A 26,553-nucleotide genomic window follows, 5' to 3' on the forward strand; every position below is an offset into this window, starting at 1 on the left:
GATCATTGATGACTAATTTTTTATACTTTTTTATACATTCCAAATTTTGCACAATAAACACAAAATTTTTATAAAGAGAAACAATCATTATCTTTACAGTAACATTCACAATCCTCTTGAGTATGTACAATGGAGAGCAGAAAGGTAAAGTGAGAAAAACACATATATAGAAAAAAATTAAAGATGATACTGATCCACAATCTGCATTCAATAAATGCTTACAAATAAAAGTAAAGTTGATTTGAGATATTTATTTAAATCTCCCCCCAAAAAATAAAGTAGAAAAACATGTAGAATTTAACCCCAACACTCCCATTTGCCAGTTAAGCAATAATGAGTTACTCCAAAGGTTTGTTTTCTCACCCATAAAAATAGATTTTAATTTCCATCTCACCGAGCTGTTACAAGATTCATATGAAAGCATTCTGTGAACAGGCTAGCACAGTGTAAATACTTAAGTATTTTTCAACATTTTCAATATATTAATGAACTTGTACATACATGTATGATTTTGACAAATGGATGCATAATGAACATGTGAAGGCTAAGACCCAGTCAGGTGAAGAAGAGGAAGAGCATGGGCAGAGTAAGGGAGGACTGTCTCAGCTTTCTGATCCAGAAAAGTGAGGGGTATTAGTACTAACTGGAAAGAGGAATTACTCAACTGAATTGAATTTGGATTCTATAAATTTGCAAGTTTCAGAAAAAGTGACATAAGCCTACACTGTGGGATGTCCATGCTATGTGCCTATAGCACCAGTTAGGATACTTCAGGCTGCAACTAACCAAAGTGCAACTAAAATGGCCTTATACAAAAAGGGAGCAATAATCTCATATAACAAGAAGTTTGGGATTAGGAAAATTCCAACAGTTTAACGATGCCAACAAAGACCATGTTTCCTCTTCCTTTCCAATGTTACTGTACTTTCCTCAGTTTTCACATAGCTGCTAACATCACAAAGGGGCCTGTGTTCCCAAATACCACTTTTTAGAAGCTACAGAAACATTTCCCAGAAAGTTTCCCCACCTTGGAAGGTTTCCCACCCTATCTCATTGGCCATAATTATCTCACACGGAACTCCTTCTCTTGACACATGTGGAGAGCACACACCAAACGGTTCAATTAGAAAGAATCAGGGAGAAAAGCAGAGAAGTGGGGCAAATGGCTACTAGAAAGGCAACAACAGGGTCTGCCATATCTGTCTATGTACAGAACATACAGGAAGTTGAACAAAACATGAAATTGGAGTCTGAATGAATAATACTGACGTACTACCAAGGATCAGGATGTATACAGTGAAAGAAGAGGATGGATGACCCTGGGCTGAGATATAGGCCGGGACTCTTGGGCAGGGAAAGAATAGCCTCATTTCCCACCAGTCACTGGTGGGAGGATTAAAGATGCTAATGGGCTCAACCAAAAAAATGGCTGGAGATGTGAGACAAAAGAACAAGAAAACGTGTGTATGTGCACTCCATCCACAGCATTGTAGAAAGAGATATCCCCAGCCTCATAATCTAGGAAAACTCCCACTCGCTGAACAGCTGGCTCTAGACTGGTGGAAATTACAGGGTTGCCCGTTAGGGGCCAATAGCAGGTGGAGCTCCAACAAATAGCCCAGATGCCCACATCAGGGGATATTTCTGAATTACCAACAATCCCCAGGATGTCCTCCCGACACACTCCCACAGCAATCACCAGGCTACTTTGGTTCTCAACTTCCCAGTAATGTTTCCCTGAAGTGAAAATGTTTTTTCCCAAAACACTGGGTAAGTGTTGAAATCTCTTCACAGACTGCGGGGTCTGCTGAGGATTCCTCCGTGCAGTAAAGTAGTTCCATGCTGAGGAAAATACTGGCCAAGAACTGGCTGGTGTTCCATTTCGCACGCACCTCCCTTCCTGGGAGAAGACAAGTTTGGGGTGAGCTGTGTCTTCAGCTAAACTGATAGCCACTGGAGAGAAAATGAGAGCTGAGATAAGTAACACAAGAGCTTACCACCAGCCCTCCTCCAGAAATACCCATCTTTTCCAATTTCAGTTCCATCCTCCTCCTAATGAGTACGATCAGGGATGAGCCTCCTCATTGCCTCTCAACTATTCATCAGGTGGGCCTAGTGGGCCATAGTATGGCCTGTAGCAACCTAAAATTCTCATTTCCCTTTGGCTCCAAAAGACTAAGACCTAGAAAATGGGGAGCGCATTAGTTCATGGCCCTCGCTCTTCAAAATCAGCATAAAATTTGGAGAAACATTAACAAATTCTGACTTACTGAATCAGAACTAGATCAAGGCTGTTGACTAGCTGGTTCTTTGTACAGGTACACATGGAGGTCATTGTTAACTAGGTTTCCCTTTACTTTTCCAGTTGTTCACTGGGCATCTCCACAGGCCCCCAACAAAGAACTCAAAACAGAACTCATTATCCTAAGTCCCCTCCCACATACTTGGGACCCGTCCCCCCACAAATGCAGACATTGTTGTCTTCTGTGTTCTCTAAGGTATAACGGTATTACCTCCACCCAAACACCGCATTGAAATCTTGAGATTATCTGACTATTCTTTCCTTCTGACCCTCAATGACTAATTAATTCACTAAGTCCGATCAAGCCTACCTCTAAAATATCAGTCAGGTTCTTTTCCTCCTCCCCATCCCCACTACCACAGTCTTTACCGAGGCCTTCTTCAGCATCTCTCGCTTTAACTCTGGCTATAACATCCTCCCTGGCCTCCCTGCCTCCAAATTCTCTTCCTTCCAACTCTCCATGCTGCTCTAGTTTGTCTTCTCTTTTTTAAATCAGGACTGGATGTTAGGTTTTGACACAAGCTTTTTCTACATCTACTGAATTGACCAACTTTCCTTCTTTTAGTTTGCTAAGCGGTGAATTGCACTTGTTTTGCCAATGTTAAACCAACCCTGCTTTTCTGGGCTAAATTCCATTTGGTTGTGATGTATTATTCTTTTAATATGTTGTTGGATTCAATCTGCTAAAATTTTAGAACTATTCTATGTTCATGGGAAACACTGATCTACATACAGTTCTCTTGTAATGTCTTTGATTTTGGTAATGCAGGCCTCATAGAATGAATTGGGAAATACTCTCTTCTCTTCAATTTTTTTGTAAGAGTTATTGAAGAATAGATATTTCTTACATGTTTGGTGAATTCAACAGGGAGGCCATTTGGGAAAGGTTTTTTATTTTTTATTTTTTTAATTGTTGTTCAACTACAGTTGTCCCCATTTCCCCCCAGGACTGTCCCCTGCCCTACCCATCCTCCACCTCCCACACTCAATCCTCCACCCTCACTATAACTACACACCAATATCTTTAATAGAAATTTAAGTTATTCTAGTTATCTATTTGTTCTTGAGTAAAGTTCAGTCATTTGTGTCTTTTAAGAACTTTGTGCATTTTACCTACTGTGCATTGTCAAATTTATCAGCACAAAGTTGCTCATAAAATTTACTTATTATCCTATTAATATCTGTAGAGTTTGCAGTGATATTCCCTTATTCTTCTCATTGACTTTATGGGTGATACTGGTTAATAAAATTATGTAGGTTTCAGGTATAGCCTCTCTCATTGTTGATATTAATAATAATAGGTGACTTATTTTTCTGGTCATTCTGGCTAAAGGTTTATTAAGAAAATCTCCTGGCTGGCGTAGCTCAGTGGATTGAGTGCTGGCCTATGAACCAAAGTGTTGCAGGTTCGATTTCCAGTCAGAGTACATGCCTGGGTTGCAGGCTATGACCCCCAGCAACCGCACATTGATGTTTCTCTCTCTCTCACTATCTCCCTCCCTTCTCTCTCTAAAAAATAAATTTAAAAAATCTTAAAAAAAAAAGAAAAGAAAGAAAATCAATCTCCAAAAAGCAGCTTTTGGTTTCACTAATTTTTCTGTTTTTATGTGTTCTATTTTTATTGATGTCTATTTCCATTCCTTTGATTACTTAATCTTCTTTTTCCAGTGTCTTAAGGTGGAAACTGGTCACTGATTTGAGAACTTTCTTTTCTAATATAGGTTAGTGCTATAAATTTCTCCTTAAATTCTAGGGTTATTGAGAAGTTTGTCATTTAGTTTCCTAACATTTGGGAATTTTCCAAGGGTATTTTGTTGCTAATATATAACATATGCATTAGGATAAAAAAACATACAGTGTATAACTGAAATTCTTTTGAATTTAATGAGATTTGTTTTATGGCCTACCTTGTTCTATCTAGTAAAACAGTTCCAGGTATACTATTTTTTTTCAAGTCCTCACCCAAGGATATGTTTATTGATTTTTAAAGAGGGAGGGAGGGTGGGAGGGAGAGAAAGGGGGGGGAGAGAGAGAGAGAGAGAGAGCGCGAGAGAGCAAGAGACAGATAGACAGACATCAGTTGTTTCCTGTGCACGCCCTGACAGGGGATCAAACCAGCAACCTTTTGTACATGGGACAACGCTCCAACCAACTGGGCCACCCAGCCAGGGGTCCATTGATACTTTTTTAAAATGTGTATTCTGGTGTTCTATATATATATATCAGTGAGGTAAAGCTGGTTACTAGTGGTCTTCAAGCCTACTATATATAGCCTTGCTAATTTTCTGCCTACTTGTTTAAAAATATTGGAAAAAGGTATTAAAAATCCAGCTATAATTGTTGATTAGTCTATTCCTCCTTGCAGCTCTATTAAATTTTTGCTTAATATATTCTGAAGCTATAACTAGGTGTATAAATATTTAGAACTCTATGTCCTCCTGATGAATTAACCCCATTATCATTAGGAAATAACCTTTTTATTTCTGATGATATTCTTTGCCATGAAATATTTGATATTAATATAGCCACTCCAGATTTCTTTTGACTAAAGTTAGCATGGTATATCTTTCTCCATTGTTTTACTTTAAACACATATGGGCCTTTATATTTAGGGCATTTCTTGCAAAATATAGTTGAGTCTTGATTTTTTTTATCCAATCATTTAATCTCATCTTTTTTTTAAGATTTTATTTATTTATTTTTAGAGAGAGGGGAAGGGAAGGAGAAAGAGAAGGAGAGAAATATCAATGTGTGGTTGCCCCTCACATGCCCCCAGCTGGGGACCTGGCCCACAACCCAGGCATGTGCCCTGACTGGGAAATTGAACCGATGACTCTGCTTTACAGGCCCGCACTCAATCCACTGAGCTACACCAGCCAGGGCTAATCTCATCTTTTAATTAGATTATTCAGACAAGTTATATATATTTATACCACACTCACACACACACACACACACACACACACACTTTTTAATCCTCACCCAAGGATATGTTTATTGACTTGGGGGTGGGGGAAGAGAGAAACACCAATGTGAGAAACACTGATTGATTGCCTCACAATCAATTCCCATATGTGCCCTTACTGGGGTTCAAACCTGCAACCCAGATATGTGCCCTGACCAGGAATCAAACCCGCAATCTTGGTGTACTAGATAATGTTCCAACCAACTGAGCCACCTGGCCAGGGCAGAGGACTTATATTTAATACAATTAATAATAATCATCTTGCTCTATGTTTTCCTTTTTTAATTTTTTTTTCAATTACAGTAGACACTCACTATTATTTTGTATTAGTTTCAGGTGTACAACATAGTGGTTAAGTAATCATGTACTCGACAAAGTGTTCCTTAATATTCCAGCACCCACCTGGCACCATAGTTAAACTTACAGTATTATTGACTATATTCCCCGTGCTGTATTTTATATCCCCATGACTATTTTGTAACTGTCAATTTGTACTTCTTAATCCCTTTTCACTCAGTCCCAAATGCCTTCCCCTCTGGCACTCTATTCTCTGTGTCTATGAGTGTGTTTCAACTTTGTTCATTTCTTTTGTTCTTTAGATTCTACATATAAGTGCAATCTAATGGTATTTGTCTTTCTCTGACTGAGTGACTTATTTCTCCTAGCACAATATCCTCTAGGTCCATTCATGCTGTTGCAAATGGTAAGGTTTCATTCTTTTTCTGGCCCAGTGATATTCCATTGCATGTATGTACCAGTACTTTTTATCCACTCGTCCGTTGATGGGCACTTTGTTTGCTTCCAAATCTTAGCTATTGTAAATAACGCTGCAATGAACATAGGGGTGCATGTATTCTTTCAACTTTGTGTTTTGGGTTTCTTTGGATATATATACCCAGAAGTGGAATTGCTAGGTCCTAAGACATTTCCACTTTTAATTTTTTGAGGACCCTCCAGTTCTCCAAAGCACCCATTTGCATTCCCACCAACAGTGCATAAGGGTTCCCTTTTCTCCACATCCTCACCAACACTGGCTGTTTGTTGATTTATTGACAACCATTTCTGACAGATGTAGATGATACCTCACTGTGGTTTTAATTAGAATTTCTCTAACAACTAGTGACACTGAGGATCTTTTCATATGTCTATTGGCTATCTGTATGCCCCCTTTGAAGAAGTGTCTATTCAAGTCCTCTGCCCACTTTTTAATTGGACTGTTTGGGTTATATATGTTGAGTTATATGAGTTCCTTATAAATTTTGGGTATTAATCCCTTACTGGATTAATCATTAGCAAATATTTTCTCCTATTCAGTAGGTTGTCTGTTTTATTGATGGTTCCCTTTATTGTGCAAAAGCTTTTTAGTTTGATGTAGTCCCATTTGTTCATTTTTTTCTTGTTTTTCCTTGCCTGAGGAGATGTATCAGAAAAAAATAATGTTGATAAGAGAGATGCCAGGCATTTTACTGTTTATGTTTTCTTATACAATTTTTATGGTTTCACATACTACATTTAAGTCTTTAATCCATTTTGAATTTATTCTCGTATATGGTGTAAGAAGGTGGTCTAGTTTCTTGTTTTAAGTATATTTTAATGTTTATGCTATTAGTTTTCCCAATTTTTCTCCCTTTTATCCCCTCTCTGCCCTGCACTTCCCAACCCTCCAGCATTTCCCCCAGCCTTAGTTCATATCCATGGGTTGTACATATAAGTTCTTTGACTTCTCTGTTTCCTATATCATTCTTAACCTATCCCCGTCTATGGTATGCCTACCAATTATGCTTCTTACTTTCTGTACCTTTTCCCCACTATTCTTTCCCTCCCCTTCTCCACTGAAAACCCTCCATGAGATGTCCACTTCTCTGATTCTGTCCCTGTTCTAGTTGTTTGCTCAGTTTTGTTTTTGTTTTTTTTAGGTTGTTATTGATAGTTGTGAGTTTATTGTCATTTTACTATTCACAGTTTTTTTTAAAAAGATTTTATTTATTTATTTTTAGAGAGGGAAGGGAGGGAGAGAGAGAGAGAGAGAGAAAGAGAGAGAAACATCAATGTGCGGTTGCTGGGGGTTCTGGCCTGCAACCCAGGAATGTACCCTGGCTGGGAATTGAACCTGGGACACTTTGGTTCCCAGCCCACGCTCAATCCACTGAGCTACGCCAGCCAGGGCTATTCACAGTTTTGATCTTCTATTTCTTAGGTAAGTCCCTTTAACATTTCCTATAATAAGGTCTTAGTAATGATGAACTCCTTTAGCTTGACTTTATCTGGGAAGCACTTTATTTGCCCTTCTATTCTAATGATAGCTTTGCTAGATAGAGTAATCTTGGATGTAGGTCCTTGCCTTTCATGATTTCAAATACTACTTTCCAGCCCCTTCTTGCCTGTCAGGTTTCTTTTGAGAAATCAGCTGATAGTCTTATGGCACTCCTTTATAGTTAACTCTCTCCTTTCCTCTTGCTGCTTTTAAGAGTCTCTCTTTATCTTCAATCTTGGATAAATTAATAATGATGCCCCTTAGTGTATTCCTCCTTGGGTCCAATTTCTTTGGGACTCTCTGTGCTTCCTGGACTTCCTAGAAATCTATTTCCTTCACCAGACTAGAGAAGTTTTCCTTCATTATTTGTTCAAATAAGTTTTCAACCTCTTGCTCTTGTTCTTCTCCTTCTGGCACCCCTATGATTTGGATGTTAGAGCACTTAAAGTTGTCCCATAGGTTCCTAAGCCTTTCTTCTTTTTGAATTCTTGTTTCTTCATTCTGTGCTGGTTGGATGTTTATTTCTTCCTTTTGTTCCAAATCATTTATTTGAGTCCCAGTTTCTTTCCATTCACTGTTGGTTCCTGTACATTTTGCTTTATTTCACTTTGGGTAACCTTCATTTCTTCCTTCATTGTGTGACCAAGCTCAATCAGTTCTGCGAGCATCCTGATTACCAGTGTTTTGAACTCTGCATCTGACAGGTTGGCTATTGCGTTATCACTTAGTTCTATTTTTTTTTTTTCTGGATCTTTAATCTGTTCTTTCATTTGGGCCTTATTTCTCTGTCTCAGCACACTGGTCTAGGTAAATATTTCTTTAACTCCTTGGTTGTCGGAGTTCAATGAAGTTTGACTTTCTGGCACTTCTGGTTGTTTATTGGTTTTAAATTGGTTGTTATCCTCCTTTTGGTTGTGCAAGGAAGCAAAGCGTTTCTACCTACACCTCTATTTTGGCCAGAGCTCTAATTTCTTTTTTTTTCCCCGTGTATCTGTCCAATTTTCCCAACACCATTTATCAAATAGACTGTTTCTACCTCATCAAATATTCTTGCCTCCTCTATGAAATTTTAATTACCCATATAAGCATGGGTTTACTTCTGGGCTCTCTGTTCTGTTCCATTAATCTATATGTCTGTTTTCCTGCCAGTACCATGCTACTTTGATTACTGTGGCCTTATAGTATAGTTTGATGATTACGTAGTATACCTCCAATATGTTTTCTGTTTGTCTTACTTGTTCCTTTTTCTGCCTTCTTTTTTATTTATCAAATATTGTTTATGATTCCACTTTATCACCTTTGTTTTAACTATTTTACTTTAGTGTTTGCTGTGAGGCTTATCAGAATCTAGCTTCAAGTGATATACCACTTCACAAATAATAACTGTATAATAGTATATTTCCATTTTCCCCTCCTAACATTCATGTTATTGTTGTATATTTTACTTGTAATATGTTACAAACTTCACAATTTTTTGTGTCTGTTTAAACATTCACTTACTACATCATTCATCGTACCCAGAAGGAACAACAAACAAGATGTGTGTGTATTCAGAGAGAGATTATAAGGTATTGGTTCACATGAATATGGTGACTGGCAAGTCCCAGCCTGCTGTGTGTGAGCAGGCTCAAGACCCAGGCAAAACTCATGCTCCTGCTGAAAAGCCATTAGGCAGGAAAGGCCAAAGCTGCAGGTGAAGGTCAAAGGCACTTGCCTCTTGCTTGAGGGTGGGGAAAGGTGCTTCAACACTTTGTTCTAGTTAGGGCTTCAGATGATTTTATGAGGCACACCAACATTATGAAGGACAATCTGTCTTACTCGTAGTTCCCCAACTTAAATGTTAATCTCATGCAAAACACTTATAGCAACAACCAAAATAACATTTGACCAAACATCTGGGCACCCTGTGATCCACTCAAGTTAACACATAAATTAACCATCACTATTAACTTTTAATGATAATTCACACACACAGAATGTGGTTGGTAGGGTAATATAGATATAATAATTTATGTTTTTAATTTGAACATTTCACCTAAAATGTCCTATGGTGTGCTTGCTTGAGTGTGATGTTATGTTACAGAATCACATGCTTATGATTTTGTAATAAAAAGGGAGGTTACCTGTGCCAAACCCTATATATATATTTATATCATTATCATTTCAGGTAATCTTTTAATTCTAGGTTTTTCTTTCAGTTCTTTAAAGATTTTGCTCACTTACATTGTTTCCAATGAGAAATGTGATGACTGACATCTTTATCTTTGTTCCCCTGTAACATATTCTTTTTATCCTGTTACATTTAAAATTTTCTCTTTCATCACTGGGTTTGGTGTAGTTTTCATCATATTTCTTGCACTTAGGGTCTACAGAACTACTGGATCTGTGTACTTACAGTTGTCAATTTTCAAGCTGGAAAATTTTGGGCCATTATTTCTTCAAATATGTTTTGTTTCATCCCATCCCACTTCTCTCCTTCAAGGACCCTAACTACCACATATAATGCTGCATGGAGTTGTCCCACAGCTCACTGATGTTCTTTTCATTTTTAAAGTATTTTTCTGTGTTTCATTTTGCAAAGTTTCCCCTGCTCCATTTTCAAGATCATTAATCTTTTCTTCTGCAATCTCTAATCACCTCTTAATCCAAAGCAGTGTAATTCTTCACCTCAGTCACTGTAGTTTTCGTCTCTAGAAGTTTGACCTGGGGTTTTTCCAAATATCTCCCATGTCTCTATTTACCTATTTACAGAACAGTTATAATAACTGTATTAATGTCCTCTTATGTTTATTCTGGTCAATTCTGGGTTAGTTCTGATTGATTATTCTCACTATGGGTCATGTTTTCCTACCTTTTTGCATGCCTGGTGATCTTGGATTAGATGCAAAACATTGTGTATTTACATTATTGAATACATACTCATTTTTTAAAATTCCAATCAATCTTCTTGAGCTTGTCCTGGCATGCAGTTACTAGGGAATAATTTGATCATTTGGAGTCTTCTTTCATGATTTTTAAGGTGGGTCCAACACACTAATCAATGTAGGGTTAATTATTCCCCATTAATTAGTAAAGATTTTCCTGAGTACTCTGTCTGGTACCCCATGAATCAAAAGTGTTCCAGTTTGGCTGGTTGACACAGGCATCGTTCCTAGCTGAGCACCAGGAGCTGTTCCTTATAACCATTTTGGAAACTTCCTCAACCTCAAGTAGTTCTTCACGAGCATGTATGGATAGGTACTCTGCTGAAAGCTCAGTGGGTGCCTCTGTAGATCATCAGAGCTCTCTCTCTCTGTATAGCTCTTTCCTCTCCAGTATGCTGCAAACTCCCACTTTTTTTTGTTTTCCCTGGACTCTCAGTTCCATTGTTCAACTCAGGGAGTCTACTTGACTCCACCTCTGTGAACCCTCCCTAAGATGGCCAGAAAGCTCTCTCAGGGCTACAGGCTGGAGTAATCATAGGGTTCTCCTTGTCTGTTTCACATTTGCAACATGTATATGCCTTGGTACTTCCCTAGAGATCCACAAAATTTGTCATCAGCCTTTCCAACACTCATCTTCTCAGCCTCAGCCCCTGCCTTTCCCCACAATGCACCTTATGGTTTAGTCACACTGGATACTCTCCACTCCATTTTTTCCACACCTTTAGCTCATGCTGCTGCCTGTGCTTGGAAGGGTATACTCCCTTTTTCGTGCGGCAAGCTCCAAGTCACCCCTCAAATCCCAGAGCTATCAGCTCTGCTGTGGGAAAACTGAAGTAGGGAAAACTTCCCTACTTCATCCCCCATCAGAGGTCTTCCTCTGTACTTCTGTAATATTTTATTCATACCACTGATACAATGGATCCCACAGTATTACACTGATATGGGTCTGTGTCCCCAATTTGCTTATGAATTGTTAGAAGGAATAGGTCCTTTTCTTTTTGTATAGCTGGTGCCTTATAATACACAGTATGTGTTAAATAAATGATTCTTGAATGAAGCATAAATCCATTTATTCCTAAGTAGTTACCATTTTTCCTGACCCTCCTGTTAGCTATATATGCTGCTTCCTCATTCCTTTCCAGATTTCTGTTTATTCTCTTACTGAAAGACTTGTAAGGAGCTCCAACTCCTAGAAATTCTGCTCACCTTGGAATCGCTTCAGCATTTCCTTCATCATTGGTACATGACACTCAGTCTTCACCTGCAGAACTTCAACAGAATAGTTTACATCCTGGTTCTCACTCCTAAAGAAAGTACAGAAGGCAGCTCTTCTTAACAGACAACTAGGGCAGCTAAGACCCCAACTCCCATGTGAAGAGTCCAAGCCCAAAGCTTAGACAACTTCTCTTCTATTCCTCCTTGCAAACATGAACAGAATTCCTCCTCCACAGACCCCTAGGGTGTGCCCAGATTGACCTATGGAGCCTGGCCTTGGTTCCCTTCTGCTCAAGCTGTATTTTTACTATTCCACTCAGACCCCCATAAGTAAGAAGGAGATCATACCTGGTCAAAAGATCTTTTGGATTCTGTTAAGAGAAGAAAGAAATAAGTAAGTTATGTACCTTCCTCTTGAGATCTGGTACTCAACTTTACGAGCAGGTATTTTTCTGTCAGTCACTTTTGTTTATGTCACATATGATCTCATGCTGCCGAAGCCAATGAACTGACACAGTACAGTCCTTTTTTTTTCATGTGACCCCTGCATACTATCTGACAATGTCCATCAATTCTTTCCTTGAAATCCTCTTCTTCTTCCTTTAGCACTATGACATTAACTCTCTCCTGCTTTTGCCAACTTCTATTCTCTTTCCATCATACATAATAACAAACATTGGTGAGGATGTGGTGGTAACATAAAGTGGTTCAGCCACTTCGGAAGAGAGTTTGGCAGCTTCTTGAAAAGTTAGATATATATATATACCATACAGCCCGGCAATTCGGCTCCTGCTATCTACCCAAGAGAAACTGACACATATGTGCACACAGAGGATGATGAACAGAGTTCACAGCAACACCATTCATAATAACCAAAAGGTGAAAACTACCCAAACGCCCATCAACTGCTGAAAAAGTAAACAAAATGTGGCATATTCTACAATGGAATACTATTCAAGAATTAAAATAAGAAATGCAAATGCAATACTAATATATGCTACAATGTGAATGAACCTCAAAAAAACATTATACTAGATGAAATACATACACAAAAGAACACATATGATTCTTTGTGTGATATAGCCAAAAAAGGAAAATCTATGGCATCAGAAAGTAGGTGGTCTGAGGCTGAGGGTAAGAACGGAGATGAACTGTAAACAAACACAGAGGGATCTCATGGAAATGCGCTAAAACTGGACTGTGGAAAGGGTTGCACAACTTGATGAAACTATAAATACCACTCAGTTGTACACTTAAAATGGGCAAATTATATCTCAAGACTGTTGTGTTTTTTTAAAGGAATATATCAAAGTGGTTAATTACCATTTGAAAAAGGACTCGACCTCATTATTCATCAAATGAAGCCACCTACCTTTCGGGAGGAGGGAAGAAGTACTGATGACTGAGGGCATGAGATAACATTATACGTCATTTAGGATGGCTAAAGTTCAAGAATTCATGACTCTAAGCATGGATGAGGATATAGAGAGCTGGATCTCTCACACTTGCTAGCTATGGTGTAAACTGGTACAACCTCTGTGATCAGGAATTGCACTCCTTGGCACTTAACTGACAGAAAATGTATACATATGTGCACCAAAAAGACGTATTGAAAACTGTTTTTTTTGTAACAGTAAACACCAGAAACAACCCAAATTTTACTATTCAATAAAATGAATATGTTTTCATATACTGATATAATGGAATACTTTCACCCCTTCTGTATCCATGGTTCATATGTATGCAGTTGGTTGTAGCTATGGATTTGACCATCTGCAGATGAACAGATGAAAATATATGTTACATTGTTGCTGACTATGTAGTTAGGCCTACCATGGTTATACCTGTAATAAACATTTACATTTTTTCTTGTTATCATTCCCCATTCCCTAAAAAAACATAGTATAACTATATACATTGTATTAAGTATAATAAGTAATCTTCAAATGATTTAAAGTATACAGAAGGCTGTGTATGGGTTATATACAAATACTATGCCATTTCATGACAGGGAGTTGAGCATCCACAGATATTGGTATCCATGGTATCCATCTCCCCCATGGATACCAAGGGATAACATACTATACAGCAGGGTTTTCAACATCAGCACTTTGAGCTGGATGAGTCTTTACTGGGTACTGAAGGGGAAGGTATGTTCTGTGCATTATAGGATGTTTTGCCTCTACACACTAGATGCTATTAGTAACCACCTCCGAGTTGTGACAACCAAAAGGGTCTCTAGACATTGCTTGCTCAGGGAGCAAAATCATTGCTGGTTGAGAATTACTGCTATGCAGTGATGAAAACAAATCATCCACTGCTACCTACAACAGTATGAATTAATCTCACAAACATAATGTTGAGCAAAAGAAGCTAGATGCAAAAAGAGTGTATACCAAAAGAATCTTATTCAAAAGCAGGCAAAACAAAACAGTGTGAGAAGCCTGAAAGGAGACTAGCTCTCAGGAGGAGGGAAGGGATATTGCTTGAGGGTGTGTGGAGGGTGTCTGAGAGGCCACTGGTGTTGTACTTCTGGACTTGGGTGGTGGTTACATGGGTGGGTCACTTCATGATAATTTGTCAAGCTTATGATTTGTATTTTTTATCTATGGATTTTATACTTAAAATGTCTTTAAACATGTTTATTTTACTGTAACAATAAAAATATTGTCAAAATCTGTGGACACAGGTAAGCTATACTTAAAGATGGAAGTGTAGCTTCAATATACATATGGTATCTAAATGAAATGATTTCCAAGAATTGTCTAGAACTTTTACTATTTGCTTGAGCAATGAAGTTCCAAACACATATCCAAACATATACTCTAGCAGAATCTTTGAAAGAACACCTTTAAACACTTTTAAAAATACAGATTTAACATCTAGAATGCTTAGAAAAAAATGTATCAGCCAACATAAGTGCAAGGTTAGGCAAATAATTAAGAAACATGGAATTGGATCTTAGAACATCAAAGCCTTAGAGAACTTATTTTACTAATATATCTGTCCTTCCATTCCTTTATGTTTCATCCCTTCATTTATCCCTTCTTTTTAGCTTATGACCTACTTCCATTCTTCTTAGGAAACATAGAAACACTAAAAATAAAAAGATATTCTGCATAGCTTAATATTTTTTTAATTTGAATGTGTTCCTGCAAAATACATAGTATTGCTTAGGTTTATGTATTTTTAATTTATGCAATGAATTAGAAGTTAGAGCTCTTGCTGCATTCTGTTTCTTGCTTTTTTTCCTTAGGCACTGTGTTTTTAAGATTCATTCCTGTTGCTATCTATACATTTAATCGCTATGTCCACTTTTTGCCAGTTTCCTCTTTTGGTCATGGACACCCAGATTGCCCCCAGCATCATCACCACTACAAACAATGCTACAGCAAAACCATTATCTGCTCTTATTGTTACTGTTTTTCCATACTAGTTTTTGGTGTTTGCTCTGTAGCTCTTTATCCCTCTTCTTGAGTTGGCATGCTTAGCTCTTTTATACGAGCATTTACCCTTTTGTTTGCTGGTATATACAGGGTGGGGCAAAAGCAGGTTTACAGTTGTGAGTATGCAAAACACAGAATTTATTATTGTATTATTATTTATTAACTATTGTATTATTTTCCATACCTACAACTGTAAACCTACTTTTGCCCCACCCTACATAAACATAAATAAGACAAATAGAAAAGTCTTAGATATGCTTCAGATCTTAGGTAAGTTATTAGACCAAGTGAATCATACCTATCTTTTACATTAATTTCCTCGGAATAGTAAATCTTTGATTCTCTAATTATATAATGACAGTAGTAATTCAATCACTACCAGAGAGAAAACATTGCTTCTAATAAATCCACTCACTAAGAAAGACATCCAACTCTAAAGACAGGAGTTCAGTTAGCATTGTTAACTAACCTCTCCCCTGCCTGTCTCACCTGAAGCAACTCCAGGGTGGAGCTCTGACTCTTCTTCTCTACCTCTAGCATGAGCTTCTTTAAGGAAGCGATCATCCGATTGAGCCTTAATGTGTTCTCAGCATGTTTCTTCTTTGTCTCTTTTTCTTCTTCACTCAGCCTCTGAAGAAACAGTTGCTCTTCCTCGTCCAGGAGGTGGTGCAGCTTTGCAAACTGTGCACTGACTCTCAACTGCTGATTATTCATCTTGTCCTAGAGCCACAGGAGATTCACTCAATCTTTGTCTCTGCCTTATCCTTACTCCTAAACTCCTTGCACGTGACTCCCCAATAATCCATGGTCCTATTTTAATCACCTTCTCCAGAAAAGCCCCAGCCCCCATAAATTTCCACTACACCTCTACTTACTTGATATCTTTATACTTATCTTTATAGTATTAATTCATTCTTTGTAACATCTGAATCTCTACTATTGCTAGCAATGCCTTCCTTGTTTGTAGACTCTCTGAACTAAAAAGGACGTTCACATCTACTATTTAGTTTAGCCCTAAGAACACCTGCTGTTCAGTTTAGTTAAATCTTTAGATAATGCATGTGTGTGCACACATCATGCCTCCCAACTAGATTAGCATCTCTGAAAGCAAAGTCCGTTTACTTCCCACAATGCCATGGACACAAACCAATTCCAATCTTAGGGAAAAGTAGGAAAGGGGCACTGCCTTAAAGTAGAGATGGATATGAAGTATATGGAACTCACAGGTCTGTACTTCCTGTTCTATCACCTTATCGTCAAAGGGGCCTGGCAACTGATGGCATCCTACAAAGCTCATCCCAGCAAAATTACATGAGCAGTTGCAAACTGAATGGGCCTCTGAGACAAGAAATGACCAACCACTTCTGCTGTTACCTTCCACTCTGCGGCATTCTTCATTTCCGAGTCCTGTAAATATGTGACTTTCTCCATCTTGGCCATTAGACTACGTTGAGTCTTCAGGAGTTTCTCCTGTCAGCAGAAACACATATCAGAAAGAAATCATCTTTCCAAGCATCTTCCTTGTTCAAGATCAAGAAGTCACCTAATCCAAACAGGAAAGGATATTGAGAAAAGGTTGAAGATGGTCACAGGACATCTTCAGAATGAGAAATATTCTGGTCTTAAATACTCATAATACTATATAGAGTTTGTCTATTAAATTGGCAAAAACTAAAAATTGTTAGATGATTAATAAATACCTAGCATGACAAGGGAGAAAGCCTCTGGCACCATAATAGTAAGAAAGTATAAAGTTGTCATCTTTTTGAAGGGCACTGGCAAGATTTAACAAAATTTAAAATGTGTATAATCCTAGTTCTAATAATCTATGCAACAAAACACTACCTCAAATAACCAATATATATATATATATGAATGCTCACTGTAACGTTATTCATTATCCATCAATCGAAATTATTAAATAAATTATGGTATATTGATACTCTACATCAATTTCAGGTAGCTCTCTCTATATTAAAATGTTTTTGTGGGGTTTTTTAGATTTTATTTATTTATTTTTAGACAGGGAAGGGAGGGAGAAAGAGAGAGAGAGAGAAACATCAATATGCAGTTGCTGGGGGCCGTGGCCTGCAACCCAGGCATGTGCCCTGACTGGGAATCGAACCTGCGATGCTTTGGTTCACAGCCCACGCTCAATCCACTGAGCTACGCCAGCCAGGGCTATATTAACATGTTTTATTAAGTTAAAATTAAGCTGTAAAACAACAGTATTGTAACATTCTGTTTTGAAAAGAATGTGTGTGTGTGTGTGTGTGTGTGTGTGTGTGTGTGTGTGTTTGAATAGAAGGAAAATATGGGAGGATATACACCAAAGTATTATTAACACTGGTTATTTCTGGAGGCTAGAAATGGCTTGTAAGTTGTGGGGCAGGGAGACTAGAATTTTATAAATTTCTGTTTTGTTTCAATTTCTACAAGACACATATGCCATTTTTTAATTTAGAAACCTGAATAAGCTATTAAAAAATAAAAGGAGTCAGTCAGCATTAAGCAAGTGGGTCAGACATGACCCTGGAGACAGTGCAGGCAGGTTAGAGATCAAAGGCTGCAGGAAGAAGGAGTCCAGATTTAGCCCCTGGGTTCTGACTTGAGTAGCTAAATGGATTGTAGGATATTTACCAAGTTAGAAAACACAGGAAGATGAGCAGCATGTAAATGGAAGGAAAAACAATAAATTCAACTTGAATAAATGAGTTTGAGATATATGTGGAACATCCAAATGGAGAGATATACATAGTTTACAGCTAAGAGTGAAGAAAGAGATCTGGGCTGCAGAAGCAGATTTAGGGGTCAGAGCACAGGTAGCAGTTGAAGCTATGGGTTTGAGTAAAATGACCCAGAAGAATTCAACAGAATAAAAAACAGAGTATTAAGGCTAAAACAGGGAATAACTACAAGGACTCTGCAGAGAATGAAAATCATGCAGAGAAACTGCAATGAGTGGTTGGTGAAAAACCATGAGATAATGGTTTCTTACACAGGAAGGAAAAGAATATTTAAATTAAAAACTGGTGAAAACTGTCAAATGCTGAATAATGGTCTAGGGCAACTTTCTGTAAGCCTGCATGTATGTCAAAATAAAAAGCTTAAAAAAAAGAAATGATTAGAACAATAAATAAGCAATATAATTAATTTTTTAATTCCTACCTAGGAGAATAATAAAAACTAATAGGTATCACTTTTCTTCCAATCATTTATAAATGACAATGCTTAAAGTTAGATCATTGAAAACACAACACCAAAGTTGCCAAGGATGTGGAGCAACCACATCCTCTCATACAGTGTTGGTGGGTATGTGAAACTCTCATACAGTGTTGGTGGGTATGTGAAATGGTACAACCACAGAAAAAGGTCTAGTATAAAACTTAAACATACATTAATCCTGGAGTCCAACAATTCTACTCTTTATCCCAGGAAAAATTAAAATGTGTCTACAAAAAGACCTGTATGAGAATATTCCTAACAGCTTCATTCAGAAGAGCCAAAAGCTGTCAACAGCTCAGGAATCCATTAAGAGGAAGATGGATAAACAAACTGAGGTATGGTCAGATGAGGAACACTACTCAGCTGTAAAAAGTTAACAGTACTGATATGCACAAATGGATGAATTTCAAAATCAATGTGCACAGCAAAAGGAGCCTAGATAGAAGAGTACAGACTGTATGATTCCATTTACATTTAGTTCTGGAACAGGCAAAACTAATCTGTGGTGGAAAAGAAACAGAAAAGTAGTTGCACTGGGTAAGGGAAGGGAGCAGAGACCAACTGCAAAGAGCATGAAGGAGCTGTCTGGAGTGGTGGAATGTTCTTTATCTTGAGAAGAGCTTGGAGGTATGCATTTGACAAAGCTCAGCAAATATACACTTAAGATGTGTGCATTTAATTGTATTATTTTTACCTCAAAAAACACCATAAACATATTAACTCTGGTTAATGATAGGCACACTAAAATATAGGAGAAAGTGTACTGTCTACGATTAACTTTAAAATGCATCAAAAGGAAATAAGAATTGCTGGATGCAGAGAGGATACAGACAGGCGAAGAGGTGGTGGGTAGAATGATATGTTAAAGGCAGAATCTAGATGTGGGTATAGTTATTATAAAATTCCTCCAACTTTGATATATGTTTCAAAACTGCCTAGTAAAATGTTGGGGGAAACAACATTAGGTTGTAATGGGATTTAATAGCAGTTGTGTTATATATCACAAAATCACCTGTGCTATTTTGTAACACAATGTTTTCTAGCCTTATAAAATCTATTTATTACCCCTAGTTGTTCACTTAAATAGGTATATGATCCTGCTACTCCGTAAACTAAGTAAGTATCTCAAATAATTTGATTCCTTTATTCAATTATATACCTGCCACTTTGTGATCACTGTCAAATCTGATGTATGTGTGAGGCTTGTAATGAGATAAACAGCTCCTTTGAATGTGACCAAGATTTTTTTTTAAGTTTTCACTTTTGTTTGATAATGAAAAAAAATTAAATAATCTTTTAAATAGAATTTTTCAACTTTTTAAAGCTTTTAACAATTCTAGTATGCGTGAATTATCCTGCATGTTTGGTTCTATTGTCTAAGACTCTAACTACTGTATTATGCCATGTATAACGCACATTATTTTGCCTGAATTTTTTAGGGAAAAATAAGAATGTGCATCATACATGGGCAGTGCCTGAAATACCTTGTATCTGTTCTTGTGTTTTGTAATTATTTGTTACATAAAATTTCTCGTACCACAATGTTGAAAAATAAATGCTAAAATTATTTTATAATACAAAAAACAAATATATAAATATAAATAAATAAATAATTGAACTTAAAAGAATTAGCCCTGGCTGGTGTGGCTCAGTGGATTGGGCGCAGGCCTGCGAACCAAAGGGTTGCCAGTTCGAGTCCCAGTCAGCGCACATGCTTGAGTTGCAGGCCAGATCCCCAGTAGGGGGCATACAAGAGGCAACCTCACATTGATATTTCTCTCCCTCTCTTTCTCCTTCCCTTCCCCTCTCTCTAAAACTAAATGAATAAAATCTTTTTAAAAAATTAAAATGAGCCCTGACTGGTGTAGCTCAGTGGATTGAGTGCTGGCCTATGAACCAAAGGGTCGCTGGTTCGATTCCCAGTCAGGGCACATGCCTGGTTTGCAGGCCAGATCCCCAGTAGGGGGCGCACAAGAGGCAACCACACATTGATGTTTCTTTCCCTCTCTCTCTCCTTTCCCCTCTCTCTAAAAATAAATAAACAAAATCTTTTAAAAAATTAAAACGAAAGATGTTTTCTCCTGAAAGTTTGGGCCAAAAATGTGGGTGCGTATTATACACGGGAGCATATTATACATGGCAAAATATGTTAAGTCTCTCTAAATCTTTCCACAGTTGGTATATAAATAGGGCCCCTGAGTAAACTTGGGAACCCTTTGGGGAGATTAGAAAACTCCTTCCCTGCAATAACAGAAACTGCCAGGAGATGGTAGGAGGGCAACACCAAGCATTTCAAAGCTAGCTAGTTTTTTTTTTAAGCATTTTCTCATTTAACATCAGATAATTGTATACAAGACCATTAAGTATCATAAAAGCTCATACACTTACAGAATGAAGACATGTTCTGCTTGTGATCATGTTGTTCAAATAATATTAAACTTCAAATCAAACAGGAGTTTCACACTAGACCTTTACAAACTAGTTATGTATCTGAGGAAATCAGCCTCACACATTTCCTGGGTTGCAGCTGAAGGCAACTGGAATCAATGGTCTCTTAAATACCATCACTGCTCTTAACTTTGTGCATTTCAGTCACTGTAACCTCTGCACCCAATCCAAGCAGGTAGATGTACCTCCAAAATAGGTACCAAATCAGCCCACTTACTGTCCCCATTGTCACCCTCTAGTTCAAGTCACCATCATCTCTTGTCTGGACATCTATAATAATCCCATGACTGGATTTGTATGTCCAGTCTTGTCCTCCCCTCATCCAATATCCACAGGCAGCCAGAATAATCTTTCTAAACATCAATCAGACCACATCACTATCCCGCTTAAGACTCCATTGGCTTTCCACATCACCAAGAAAATTCAAACACCCATAATGGCCTGATATAACCCCACTCTTGCCTACATCTCCCAACTCATGCTGCTTTTCCCCTCTCTCATGACGCTTCAGGTGCCTAGACCCTGTTCCATATATATGTCCAGCTCTTCCCCAGCCTCACATCTTTGCACTTGCTGTCCGCAGCCTGGAATGTTTTTCCCTCAGTTCCTCAGATGGCAGGCTCCTTTTCATCCATCAGGTCTCAACTGAAATGTCATCACCTCAGAGAAAGCTGCCCTGATACTTCTCTGGCATGGCACATTATTTCTTTCACAGTATATCACAACCTGTGATTATTTCATTTATTTGTCTGCCTATTGTCTACCTCCCACTCCCACCTCAACCAGACTATGCACTCCATGAAAACAGTCTTTACCTGTCTTTTCACCATCGTATTCCCAGTGCTATGACTAGTGCTATAGCACAGTGTCTAACACAAAACAGGTGTTCAAGAAATATGTTAGAAAAAGGTGTTAAATGACTTAATAGCAATGAAGGGATTCGTTCCAAGAATCACCATATTAAATACTGAAATGATGGTACGAAGAGCAGTGCTTAGAAGCCTTTCCTGTGTAAACAATCTGCTCCCTCAAGTTTATGAAGCTATTTCTTTTTCTGTTCCCTCTTTTTCTCCTCCACCACCAATAATTCTCTTAAAAACAACTTGTGTTCCAAAAGACTTGTTGAGATTTCCCTCTGTGAAAGTATTAAGATGTAGGTCTATGGTTCTCTATCCTGTATGTACTTTAGAATCACCTAGAGAACTTTTAAACAATGCTGATGCTAAGGGCCCTATCAAGTGAATCAAAATGCCTAGGAGGTGAGGGGTAGGGGAGAAGCCTGACTCAGGGGTTTTTTTTTTCATTTCTTTTTTTTATTTGATAAAATATTATTTTTATTATTTTATTGCTGTTCAATTACAGTTGTCTGCATTTCCCCCCACTACTCCACCCCCACCCCAGCCAAACCCACCTCCCTCCCTTGCTTCCACCTTCCCCTTGGTTTTGTCCATGTGTCTTTGATAGTGGTTCCTGAAAACCCTTCCCCCCATTTTCTTCTCCCACCTCCCCTCTGGTTACAGTCAGATTGTCCTTAATTTCAGGTGCCTTTTCTTTTTCTTTTGTTGATTATGTTCCAGAAAGATGAGATCATATGGTATTTTTCCCTCACCGCCTGGCTAATTTCACTTAGCATAATGCTCTCCAGTTCCATCCATGCTGTCACAAAGGGTAGGAGCTCCTTCTTTGTCTCTGCTGTGTAGTATTCCATTGTGTAAATGTACCATAGTTTTTTGATCTACTCATTTACTGCTAATCCCAAAACCAGATAAAGACATAAGAAAGAAAGAAAACTTTAGGCCAATATCGCTGATGAACATAGATACTAAAATCCTTAACAAAATATTGGCAAACCACATCCAGCAATATGTTAAAAAGATCATACACTATGATCAAGTGGGATTCATCCCAGGGATGCAAGGGTGGTACAATATTCACAAATCAAGAAACATAATACATCACATAAACAAAAGGAAAGACAAAAATGATATGATCATATCAATAGATGCAGAAAAAACATTTGATAACGTACCACACCCATTTATGTTAAAAACACTTAACAAAGTGGGAATAGAGGGAGCATTCCTCAACATAATAAAGACCATATCATATATGAGAGACCTACAGCCAACATCATACTCAATGGGCAAAAATTAAAAACTTTCCCACTAAGAGACAGGAACAAAGACAAGGTTATCTGCTTTCACCACTCCTATTCAATATAATACTGGAAGTTTTAGCCACAGCAATCAGACAAGAAAAAGAAATAAAAGGCATCCAAATTGGGAAGGAGGAAGCAAAACTGTCATTGTCTGCAGATGACATGATAGTGTACATAGAAAATCCTATAGACTCCACCAAAAAACTACTCAGCCTAATAATTGAATTTGGCAAAAGAGCAGGATACAAAGTCAATATTCAGAAATCGATGGCTTGGGTATTTCTTAAAAATGCTCCCAGGTCACCTTAATTGTGTCCTGAGCCACTGGTATGGCCCAAAGAGAGCAAGCAGAGTGGACTAGGAATTCATCAGAGGCAGTTTTCTGGATGTAGTACTTAGGAGCTCAGATCCTGAGAGGAAGCATCTCGCACACTGTTCGTCAGGCTTGGGTGTAAGTTTAAGATGGGGGATATTTTCCAGGGATTAGGGGACTCCCAACTTTTAAGACACAGCCCACCCATCCGAGTATATGCTGGAAATGGTATGCTTGGAAACAGGGTAGCTCCACCCAACAGCAATTTAGTGTTTTTCTAACTATGGGTAGGGACAGAGGGTACAGAGCAGGACACATACCAAGGAATTCTGCCTAATGATGTAACTCCTGAACACCCACCCAGTCAACCTTGTGATATTCAGGCCATCCCAATGTTCTTCTTCCCTACTCACTCCCCACCTGTTGAACATATTATTTAGTCCTGAAATTCCACCTCTTTCAAGAAGTCTGGTTGGCTAGATTAGATGTGGCAGAGTGAGCAGTGTAATGGACTAAGAGTTAGAGGACCTCAATTTAACCTTTTCTACTTCCTAGCTCTGTGACCTTGGGCAAGTGACCTCACATCTCTGTGTCTCAGTTGTCTCATCTGCAAAATGGGGATCATAAAATCCATTAGGGTTGCTATGAGGATTAAAGAATTACTGTATGGAAAATGCTTAGAACTGTGGATGGTAAATAGTCAACTGATAGCTACTATTAATATTATTATTATTATTGCTGAAGAGTTAAGGGCTATGTTCCTGTTTCATACCCACCCACTTTATTTGCCTCAGCCCTCACCCACAAATGTGTTTTCCCTTCCATTTCTCTAATGGGTCCTTTCAATCTCTTCTGCTGGCTGCTAAGCACTGATATTTCCCAAGTTGCTCTTTATACCCCCTTTTTCTTACCCTCTGTATTGTTCCCCGAGGGGAATCTCATCTGCTTACTTCTTTTATGATTTCAAGGATATGCTGACAATTCTAAAATAGTGTTTCAAGCCTCTGCTGCCCCCTGCCTCCTGTCCCTCTTCCTTGGACTTCCTGTCACAGTTACTTCATACTCAACATGTCCCAAAATGAGTACCAGAAGTCTGGACTGCCATCCTGGACTCCTCTCTCTCCCTCACCTACCAAGTCCAATTAGTCACCAAGTCATTCAACTCCTGCTCATCCTGAATCCATCCCCTCTTCTCCATCATCCCTGCCCTCCACAAATTCAGGCCCTCATTGCCTCCTGCTTGAAATGGTGCAACCGCAATCTAACTGGTCTTCTCCATCCACACAGATACCAAAGGGATCTTTCTAAAACAAAAAACTGATGGTGTCATTCCTTTAACTCAATCCCTTAATGACTCCCTACTGCCTCAAAGAGAAAGCTGTGAACAGGATCCCTCATCACATGGCCCTTGACTTTTTCTTCAACCTCAACTCCCACCATCCCCTGCACCCACCACGTTCTACGCTGCAGAAGTACCAAGCAACCTCCAGTCCTCATACATACCACATGCTATTCCACACTGCCACACTGAGTATGCTGTTCCCTTGGCTTACATATCCTCTCCCCTCCCTTGTTGTATTCATCCTTCAAGACTGAACTCCTTTTTAATGCCTCTGTGAAGCCATTCCTCACTCCTCATTGATCACTCTGACCTCAGACTTTCTGTGTACCTGGTACAAACCTGGGTCTCACACATTGAAATTATTAGTGTAAATGTTCATGTACCCTACAAGACAGGGCCCATGTCTTTCTCATTTGTTTATGTCCAGATTCTAGAACAATGCCTGGCATACAGTAAGTATCAATGAATGTTATTAAATGAAGGAATTAATGTACACTTCATTGTCCAGCTTTACATGTTTCCTGTTTATAATTGGCTGATGAAATTGTACAGCATTTTATAGTTTACAAAACACTTTACCTTGTATCATTAAATGAGTGCATGCAACCAGTACTTACTAGACACCAGTTCTGTTGGAGGCCACTGGAGTTGCACTGTCAGTAATGGAAGTGGGGTAGGGCTACCCGGGGAAAGGATGATCAAGGAAGGTCTTCAAGCTAAAAGCAAGTAAGATCTAAAGAATGGAAGATGTGAGTAGAGAAAGAGAACAGCCTTGAAACAAAAGCAAGAAGGCCAGTGTGGCTGGAGCAGAGTAGGATAAACTGATTTATTCAACTGAAACTTAACTAATAAATGAGATAGGACAAATAATCTATAATTCAAACATTAAGTGATTTTCCCAACTGATGAAAGAAACTACTAAAATCCAGTCTCATCACTCCACATCATGCTTTCCCAAATCATCAGCTGTCGATAACACCTGTTTGGACAGACCTGCACTGTCCAATACAACATCCAGTTGTCATGTGAGCACCTGAAATGTGCACAGCTCATATCGATATGTGCTATAAATGAAGTACACACAGATTTTAAAGACCTACTATGAAAAAAATATCTCACTGATAATCCTTCGTAACGATAAACAGCATTTTGGATAATTAGGTTAAATAAAATATATAAAATTTAACATTTTATTAACATTAGGTTAATAAAATATATTATTAAAGTTAAACAATTTAATTGTTTAATTAAACATGTGGTTTGCCTTATTTTTCTGTTGGACAGCACTGGTATACAAACACGGTCTCAGTGTGTTTTTCTTAAACTACAAGCTCCCCGGGGCCAGCTCCTAGGTGATGACTACCCTTGCACCGCCCCGCCCCACTCCCAGTTTTAACTTCAGCTCTACGATCCTGTGCAGTATAACTTTTTTGAGCCTCAAGGGATTTTTCATGCTTCCAATGGAACTAGCAGCCACTTCATGGGGCTTTTATGAAAGTTAATTAAACGGTCGACATTCCCGGGCAATACCAGCAGCCCCTTACGGGCCAGCTCACCCGGTAGCTCTCGAAGGCCTCATCCACGGGCGCCAAGGAGTGGTCCTGGTGCTCCTGGGACTCCCTGCACACCAGGCACACGGGCCGCTGGTCGTCCTCGCAGAAGAGCCGCAGGGGCTCCCCGTGGCGGTCGCACAGGCCGCAGGTCTCGGGAGCCCGGTGCCCCTGCTGCTGCCGGTGCCGCGCCCTCTCCGCCAGCCGGGCCAGGGCCCAGTTGGGCCGCAGCGCGGCGGTGGAGGACGGCTGCCGGCACTCGGGGCAGGGGAAGCTGCCGCCGCCCTCTTCCGAGCTGTGGCGCAGGCAGCGGCGGCAGAAGTTGTGGCCGCACTCTATGGACACCGGATCCTGGAAATACTCCAGACAGATGGGGCAGAAAAGCTCCTCCTGCAGGTCCTCCGCAGCCAT

General features: G+C 38.9%; 2 protein-coding genes and 1 long non-coding RNA gene across 3 annotated transcripts in view; 1 reads left to right on the forward strand and 2 right to left on the reverse strand.

The window, feature by feature from the left end:
• The window catches only part of LOC114492349 (cytochrome P450 3A12), a 192,284-nt gene extending 175,886 nt beyond the window's left edge, over nt 1-16,398 (forward strand). The window contains exon 13 of the mRNA XM_036019883.1: nt 16,369-16,398. Coding sequence (XP_035875776.1) covers nt 16,369-16,383 — 15 coding nt within the window. The 3' untranslated portion in view covers nt 16,384-16,398. The remainder of the gene's footprint in view (nt 1-16,368) is intronic.
• On the reverse strand, nt 1-26,553 carry TRIM4 (tripartite motif containing 4). The gene is made up of 6 exons (XM_028506645.2): nt 26,149-26,553; nt 16,481-16,576; nt 15,596-15,826; nt 12,009-12,031; nt 11,652-11,749; nt 1-1,953 (listed from the first exon to the last, which is right to left on the reverse strand). Exons 1-6 carry the CDS (start codon nt 26,551-26,553, stop codon nt 1,367-1,369), a joined length of 1,440 nt encoding a protein of 479 aa, XP_028362446.1. The 3' UTR covers nt 1-1,366.
• LOC118499241 lies at nt 17,856-19,801 on the reverse strand. Its single transcript, XR_004901767.1, has 2 exons — nt 18,430-19,801; nt 17,856-18,398 (listed from the first exon to the last, which is right to left on the reverse strand). It is a non-coding gene; the product is annotated as an uncharacterized LOC118499241 (long non-coding RNA).

The sequence above is a fragment of the Phyllostomus discolor genome, chromosome 3 (assembly GCF_004126475.2).
Source record: "Phyllostomus discolor isolate MPI-MPIP mPhyDis1 chromosome 3, mPhyDis1.pri.v3, whole genome shotgun sequence".
Classification (NCBI taxonomy): Eukaryota; Metazoa; Chordata; class Mammalia; order Chiroptera; family Phyllostomidae; genus Phyllostomus; species Phyllostomus discolor.

Coding starts and splice junctions, on each gene's coding strand:
- TRIM4 (XM_028506645.2), bottom strand. CDS start 26,553: ATGGCTGCGGAGGACCTGCAGGAGGAGCTTTTCTGCCCCATCTGTCTG. Junction 12,032..15,595: donor CCACCCTGGAGTTGCTTCAG/GTGAGACAGGCA, acceptor TTCTCTTAACAG/AATCCAAAAGATCTTTTGAC. Junction 1,954..11,651: donor AATGCTGAAGCGATTCCAAG/GTGAGCAGAATT, acceptor TTTTCTCTCCAG/TGGCTATCAGTTTAGCTGAA.